The following is an 8,680-nucleotide window of genomic DNA, read 5'->3' as shown; positions in this document are numbered from 1 at the left end:
GATGGGACAAGACTAAAGATTGTACTACCATTTTAATTGTTGTTATCATGTGAACAAGACAAACGTATGTGTCTGGTCTTCATCCTCTTAGCAGTTGTTTGTATCGAGCCGTACTGTATTGTACCCATTCTGCAATCTGTTAATAAAGCTTTCAATCAATCAATCAATCAATCGATCGATCAACCTCATACCCTCACTCGTCTGGCCAGCAGGGGGCGGTGTCGTTAAGACCCTTACCATCGAAGAAGAAAAACGAAGGAAGGAAATCGTTCCTCGGAGAGAAAACCAGGAAGTAGTCGAGTAGTCGGCTGCTAGCGATCTAAACAACAACAATAGCATTTCACCGCCAATAAACACACAACAACAACCCTGCGGGGTGTTTGTTTGTTGTCGCGGAATAACATCATGGCGTTTGTAACAGCCAACTGGAACCCGCTCGGGGAGGCGTTTTACCGGTACGACTACAGGCTGCGGCGGTTAGCATCACCATTAGCACTGCAGCTAGGCTCATCACGTGACCATTCAATAGAAGTTAGCAGCAGGCTAACGTTAGCTTCACGACACTTTATTAATGCATATGTCATAATGGTCACACCGTTCTCACGTGGTGTTATTTTGCAGCCAACACCAGATAGCAGTCGTAATGGTTGCCTTTTGTGTGTTGTTTTGCCTTGACAGTATTGCTAACCGTTAGCTAGCAAGGTTGTCATGTGACTGAAGTCACTTCCCTTCTGCTGAGATGAGAGTCGTTTATTGATATGTCCTGGGGGCCAGTGGGGGGTACTGCAACAAGGATATGCTGATGTTATTCTTATCATGCAGTTATTGGTCAAAATGCCGGATATTGCATCCTTGTGTGTGTGTGTGTGTGTGACGTCACAGGAAGATGGAGTTGTATGAGATGGCCTGGAGTTTACGGGATGGTCTGAAGGACTGCCTGGTGGCTGCAGCCCCCTATGGAGGACCTATTGGTGAGATGCTATTAGCGAGCACAGCCTGGCCCTGGATACACACATCACAGCCTGGATACAGACACCACAGCCTGGATACAGGCTGATACAGACATCATAGCCTGGATGCGTGAATATTAAAGGCAACCAACTTGTGTTCAGCTTTTCTCTGATTGGCCGCGACCCCCCGCCCCCACGCGGCAGGCAAGCGGCAGCCGTCCCACGTCCCAAATGAAATCCAAGGAGCAAGCGGCAGCAGTGGAGGATGCAGGCTGCTGACTGATTATGAAATGCGCGGAGCATAATGTTGAGGCAGATTCACTCGTCACTGTACAACACCTACTGTACCTTACTGTACCTCTGCTTGCGCCTACAGCACAGCAGGTAATGGCGTTAATTAATGAAACATGCGAATTGCTCTGTGCTGGCACAAAAGCTTGCACGTTGGCGGCAGGGTCCATCGCGAAATAGTTAGTTAGTTAGTTAGGCAGTTAGTTATGGCGTTAAGTGATGCGGCGATAGCGATATGGCATTAACCAACAACAACGGGCATTAACCAACAACGCAAACACAACGAGGCATTAACCAACGAGCACCTCTCGAGCACCTCTCAGAGCACCTGGGGGAGCCTCATGCGCATGCGCGTCCGCGGTCACTCTCTGCCGCGTCCCTCTCTGTTACTGACAACACACAGCGCGGATAAGGGCGTGTGCTAGGGCGGTCACGTGGCCGTGTGGCCAATCAGAGAAACGCTGAACGAAAAGCTGAACACAAGTTGGTTGCCTTTAATATTCACGCAGCCTGGATACACACATCACAGCCTGGATACAGACATCACAGCCTGGATACAGACATCACAGCCTGGATACACACATCACAGCCTGGATACACACATCACAGCCTGGATACACACATCACAGCCTGGATACACACACCACAGCCTGGATACACACATCACAGCCTGGATACAGACACCACCCCGGGCACCTGACTCTGGCTGCTCCTAATAGTTGGGACGGGTTGCATTTTCGGGACACATTCCTTCCTGGTGTACAGTATGTAAAATGTATGTGACAAATTCTCTCTCTCTTTCTCTCTATCTCTGTCTCTCTCTTTCTCTCTGTGTCTCTATCTCTCTCTATCTCTGTCTCTCTATGTCTATCTCTCTATGTGTCTCTTATGTCTCTGTCTCTCTCTCTCAATGTCTCTCTCTCTCTCAATGTCTCTCTGTATCTCTGTCTCTCTCTCTGTATCTCTCTCTCTCTTTCTCTGTATCTCTCTCTATATCTCTGTGTATCTCTCTGTATCTCTCTCTCTCCCTCTCTCTCTCCATGTCTCTCTCTCAGCTCTATTAAAGGAGCCTCAGAGACGTTCTCCTTCTGCTCGTCCTCAGTTAGAGATCTACTCCTCATCTGGCTGCTCCATGGCCAGCTTCCTGGTACACACACATACACATACACACACACACAGACACAGACAACCACGCACACAGACACACACACACATACACACACACACACACATAGGGCTGTCTTAAATACTTCGAACCTTCGTTCGATGGCACAAGCTTCGAACATTAACACTTTAACTGCCGGAAGACGCTTTTAGGCGTCCTTCCCCTCCATGCTCAAGTTGCCGAAGACGCCGTAACTCGTCTTTGATATCAATATTTCAAAAATCTGTGATCGGAATCATATTTCCTTTCCGGGGCCCTGAGACACAAGTGTGATCTCCTCTCAATCCTCTAGCGGTTCAAGACCGCCATCTGGTGGCCGATCGGCAGATCGAAAAAACGGATGTTACCTTTAACCCGGTAGGACTCACTCCATATGGGGTCCGGGCACTCGCTAGTGTTAGAGAGACTCAGTCTTCACACAGTGAACATCGATCGCTGCAAATAACTCGAAAAAACAACATGATTTGGACGTATATATTATTATACAACCTGGAAATGGACCGGATATTTCTATATCCCATAATAGGAAAATGTCTGTTCCACGCTCATCGCCCAACGGCGCGAGGAAGATACGGTAAGATTCAGCGTTATTTTTCAATGTGTACGATACTAACTGCTATGATGAACATTTGACCCACATTAGATGAATGGTATAACGCTGCCCACTGAATTATAAACGCCCCCTCGGCCATCCGGTCAACATCAGATTACGTGTAGTAACTTCCAGAAGTCCGTCCAGTTGGATTTTTTTTATATCGCGCCGATTGCTATCAAACTGTATTTGATCATCAATATAATGCATTTGGGGCTATAAATCACGTTCTGGAGAAAGCTGCAGAAAGAGATGAAAACATACTTATACTTTAGATCATATTTTAGTATGAATATGTGAATGAAAAAGTTTAACGTTCATACACCCTGAACAATACATATAGGACATTGAATGGGCCCTAATAATGGCAATTTAGCAATAGAATTTAAAAAGTTATAGTCCTGCAAAGAAGGGGAACTTCTACATAGACAAATAGAGCTGGCAACCTATGGTATATCATGAATTTAGCCTTAGGCAATCAAAGTGTTAAAAAAAAATCGAAGTTTAAATAATAATAATAATATTATTTTTTTTAATTTCTTTTTTTACTTCGATTTGTGTGTGTGTGTGTAACTTTAGGTTAGTTGTAACGTTAGATAATGTACAAAATAAACTTATTTCCGCTGCTATAGACGTCGCTTTTATTTTGAAACCCCCCCCGACCGGAAGTCATTGCCCTCGTTATTTGCTTTAGTGTCCGCCCGGTTCTGTTTGTTGGTTAGCTCCGTTAGCTAGCAGCATATCAAGATCAGCCATGGGAATGCTGTTTTCTAAATTGGGGAGGCTTTTAATCGTCAAGGTAAGAGGATTTTAAGTCATGGTATCCATAAACTTCAATCGGTTCGGATCCTTTGAATAAAATGAGAATGTAAACAAACACGGCGTCACGTTGAAATCACTGACTGCGCCCCGAGAGGAGTGGTTCAGCAATAAATAGTTCAGAGTATATTTGCTTAGAAAACGTAATTGTCGAATTCAATTATTTTTTATTTCTCCACGTGGTAAATACACAGGTCACAACATGTTTACAGGAACGTTTTGGAGTTGTATTTGGAGTGTATTTCGTGACTGTAGGGCACTGTAGGGAACGTCAGGGTACAAGTCTGACCTACTTCCAGTGATGAAGCTAAGCTACGCTAACGGAGCGGCTGTTCCCTAAGCCTAATGCACGCACAGAGAAGAAAAAAGTATGTATCTTCTTGTCTAACTCCAGGGTAGATGGCAAATAAGCTAATTTCCTAAGCTAAGGAATTTTCCTTTAACACATCTGGCGCCAATAACATCGTACAACGTGTTTCAAGGTCATGCTAATTCTGCCATTCCACGGCGTACGACGTTATTGAGATCATATTTTATTTTTTCGCCATGGTATTCATAATGCCCTCACCCAGCCTCGGCTGATACAGTGGGAGCCTGCACAACTCTGCTACGCTTCAATACTGCCGCCTGGTGGTGATCGGGCGAGTTATAACCGATCGCTATACTAACTCGTTTGGCTGAGTTAGGGGGAGGGGAGTCGTGGGTGGGTCCTGGTAGGGCTGGGCGATATGGCCAAAAACGTTATCGCGATAAAATAATAAAATAATTTTCATATCACTCGATATCGATAATTATCGTCGATATAATTTCTGTCAAGTTTAATTAACTTCTTATGCCCGGCGCCGTTCTTCTACGCAGTAAACACGGCCCAGTGCATAGATTATTATATTCCACCAGGGGGCAACCTACCGCCACTGGATCATATGCATTATAAGAATGGAACTAACACAGTTAGCCAGAGCAAGCAGTGTATTCCACGACAATGTACTAACTATCACCCTAAAATACTCCGTTCCGCCCCAATACATTGCAACGACGTCCACCGCATACCCCACACTACTCTAACCGTTACCTCAGAATTCACGCCACACACCCACTCCGCACGTAAACTATAAAATAGCGGCGTGCAAGCTAATGATCCTAGCCAGCCTTGTTTCCAATGTACTAACTATCACCCTAAAATACTCCGTTCCGCCCCAATACATTGCAACGACATCCACCGCGGCGCAGCATACCCCACACTACTCTAACCGTACCCTCAGAATTCACGCCACACACCCACTCCGCACGTAAACTATAAAATAGTGGCGCAAAAGCTAATGATCCTAGCCAGCCTTGTTTACTACCCAGAGGTGCACCGCGGGTCTCCTTCGCTGTCGCCATCTCCTTCACTGATTGGTTGTTAGTGCGCATGTGCTGATATCCAAGCTTGGAAAATCCATATATCGAAACTTTGCGACCATGTTTCATGTTTATTTCGAGGAAATAATTTATTGCGATAGTTATCGTTTTATCGCCCAGCCCTAGGTCCTGGGCGTTGTGGACAGCGACCCCTACAGTTCGGTTGGGGCGCCTGCTCAGCGAAGGTAGGATCTGGTGAGAGGTAGTGCGGCCTCCCACACATTACACTCTCCCAGTGAGAATCTGCACGGCCAGGCTGGCTGCCGGCTGGCTGCACATGCGTCGGAGGAAAGCATGTGACAGTCTCCGGCCTCTCGGACCAACAGTAGGGGAAAGTGCGCAACAACCAGGAAGGGGGTTGGGAATTGGCATAACGACTAACAGTGGGATGGGAGAAAAATCGGAAAAAGAAGGAGGGGGAAAAAGATAAAAAAAAAAAACGGCAGTTAATAATCTATATATGCGTTTATGCCCTATAACTCACGTTCTAGGAATTACTGCAGAAAACGATAAAAACATATTTATATTCTAGACGGTATTTTCGTATGAATCTATGAATGAAAAAGTATAACGTTCCTACATCCTGAACGATAGATAATCGATGTTGAATGGGCCATAGTAATGTCAATTTAGCAATACAATTTAAAAAGTTATAGCCCTGCAAAGAAGGTGAACATCTCCATAGGCTTAGAGTGGTGGCAGAGAGTGGTATGACACTGGCAAACTCCGTGGCAGTTAATGTGTTAAGGTAGGGAAAAAAATTACATTAATCGCGAGTTAACTATGGACAATCATGTGATTAATCGAGTTAAATATTTTAATCGATTGACAGCACTAATTTATACACACACACACACACACACTCATTCACACACAAGTTGATTGTATATATTAACAATAAGTATGAAGTATGAAATAGTTAATTTCTGTAGAAATGTATACAATTTATTTTCTCTTTCTCCCTCTCTGTCTTTCTCTCTCTCCACCATACTCTCTCTCTCTCTACCATACTCTCTCTCTCTCTCTCTCTCTCTCTCTCCCTCTCCCTCTCCCTCTCCCTCTCCCTCTCCCTCTCTCTCTCTCAGTGGAAGAGTGGACCTGTGTGTCAGCTAGGCTGGACAGTGTGTGATGACCTGTTGTGTATTCAGGAAGATGGCACCGTTCTCATCTACGACCTGTTTGGGACCTTTAAGAGACATTTCAGCATGGGTCAGGTCAGTGGGTCTCATCTACGACCTTTAAGAGACATTTCAGCATGGGTCAGGTCTAGGCCTGCCACGATAACACATTTTGCTGGGCGATTAATTGCCCCCGAAAATATCGCGATAAGCGATATTATTGCGACCGGTTAGAGAATTTTCTTTTTTGAAATTTATTTCCCAAAACCTTTATTTTGAAGCCCACCGCTCCGTCTTTTCCTGTGTTTTAGACTTTTATTTTGAAGCCCACCGACCGGACCGGAAGTATTGTTGTGATTATCAGGTACTTTGGGTACCAGAAAAGTCACGTGAAACACTGCAGACCACTGATTGGTCAGAATAGAGACGCGTCTCTAGGATTTCATAAGTGCAATAAACAAAGGATACAGTCACTGTGTATTCTGCCTCATTTATTGATTAAACAAAACCGACATCAACACAATTTGCCACCGAGCGGAGAGTTTAGTCTCGCAAAAAGATCGCTGACTTGTTAAGGCTTGTTGTTAGGTTAGGTGCTAATGTTGTGCTAGCGTTTTAGCATGGCTATCGTACATAGCGTGATCAATATAACTCGCTATTGATTGTTTGTATGAGTAACGTTAATGCTAGTAGAATAGACACAACGTGAGGTAATCACCATCCATTTTAAACCGGTTATTACCTAATGCTAACGTTAGCAAATAGACGCGACTGGTAACGTTACAGCTTGTTAGCCTAATGCTAACGTTAACGTTAGCATAGACAGCCTAGCTAACGTTAACGCTTGTAGAATAGACACAATGAGAGGTAACGTTAGCGTTAGCAAAATAGACACAACGAGGGTCTCGTTAATGTTGTTATTGATTGATTGAAAACTGTGTTTACTCTGTTTGTATGAGTAACGTTAATGCTAGTAGAATAGACACAATGAGGGGTAACGTTAGCCCCACGGAGCTCCTGTGCTGTGCTCTGTAGTAAAGCCAGCGGCCCGCCTCCCAACACGGACAGTGACTGACAAGGGGCACTGGGTCCGCCTCATTAAAACAAACGCGCAAATAGCAATTAATCGCGCCCGTAAAAATCATTGCATTCATTTTAATTATCGCGGCAATTAATCGATTTATTGCTTATCGCGGCAGGCCTAGTCAGGTCAGTGGGTCTCATTCCCGAAAATGTTTCAAAGATATATTCTGTTATTATTAAATTATATTATCTGATATCTGCTTGGAGAATGGCATTCTGTCTTAAAGCGCGTTCCCGTTCAGCTCATTTGCATACAAAACAACGCCTCCATAGCTCCTTATAAGGCAACTGGTGACGCAGCTGTGTGAAATGGAATGGCGGAAGTGCTTTGAGAGCCGTGTGATTACGAAACCTAGCGTCAGTCAGTGCCAATCAGAGAGCGTCTCCGAGAAATGCGGCTAGGTTTCATAATCACGCTTGCGCCCATCAAAACTAGATTAGATTAATGTATTGGCATCATATACAGCTCGCGGTACACACCTGCCGCAGCGCGCGCGCACACACACACGCGCGCGCGCAGTACTGTATATGAATGAATGACATATAATATATATAGCCTACGGGCCGGCGGGCGTAATGAATGAACGCAGTATGGCTTATTATTCCATAATTAAGCCTATAGGCTACTGTTCATTCGTAGGCGCACACAAGACTTGTTATGGAGACTTCCGGTATGAGAGCAGACGGGTAACACGCGTGCGGTGGAGCTCCTGATCAAATGAGCGAAAAAACGGATAAATAGAGACCCGAAAAGTGATTAAAAATAAAAGATGCACACGAGAAGTAAGGAAGAGACAACGATTGTGAAGGAAAGAGAAATGGAGAACACACGAGAAGAGGAGAATTTGAAGAAACAGAGCCCCCGAAGCGAAGCCGAGAAGGGACAGGCGGAAGAAGGGGGAGGTCCCGCTGAGGCAGACACGGGAATGCCAGGATGGGCCGTGGTCATGCAGGCCGGGATATTGGAGACCATAACAGCGACGATAAAACTGAACACGGACACGATAAGGAACGATATTGGGAAGTTACGGGAGGAATTGAGGAAGGAACAGGAGGACTTCAGAGGTGAAATGAATACAGAACTCAAAAGGGTGGATGAGAAGATGGCGGAACAGGACAGAAACGTAACAGAGTTACAGACTAGAACGGCGCAAACGGAGGAATGGAACACAGAGATACACGAGGTGTTAACGTGTGCGATTCAAAAACAAGAACAGATGGAGACAAAGATATCGGACATGGAGGGGAGGTCACGGAAAAA

At 45.0% G+C, this 8,680-nt stretch overlaps 1 protein-coding gene across 2 annotated transcripts in view; it reads left to right on the top strand.

The window, feature by feature from the left end:
• The first annotated feature begins 291 nt into the window (after positions 1-291).
• The window catches only part of vps16 (VPS16 core subunit of CORVET and HOPS complexes), an 89,091-nt gene continuing 80,702 nt past the window's right edge, over positions 292-8,680 (top strand). Inside the window, exons 1-4 of one of the 2 annotated variants that reach the window (XM_084320102.1) lie at positions 292-455; positions 883-971; positions 2,297-2,388; positions 6,304-6,432. In XM_084320102.1, coding sequence (XP_084176228.1) covers positions 406-455; positions 883-971; positions 2,297-2,388; positions 6,304-6,432 — 360 coding nt within the window. In that variant the 5' untranslated portion in view covers positions 292-405. Of the gene's footprint in view, positions 456-882; positions 972-2,296; positions 2,389-6,303; positions 6,433-6,460; positions 6,483-8,680 lie in introns of those variants that run through there. The other variant, XM_084320103.1, reaches the window with a different exon arrangement.

The sequence above is a fragment of the Notolepis coatsorum genome, assembly GCF_963971535.1.
Source record: "Notolepis coatsorum genome assembly, chromosome: 1".
In the NCBI taxonomy this organism is placed as follows: Eukaryota; Metazoa; Chordata; class Actinopteri; order Aulopiformes; family Paralepididae; genus Notolepis; species Notolepis coatsorum.
This window is presented reverse-complemented; position numbering and strand designations above follow the sequence as displayed.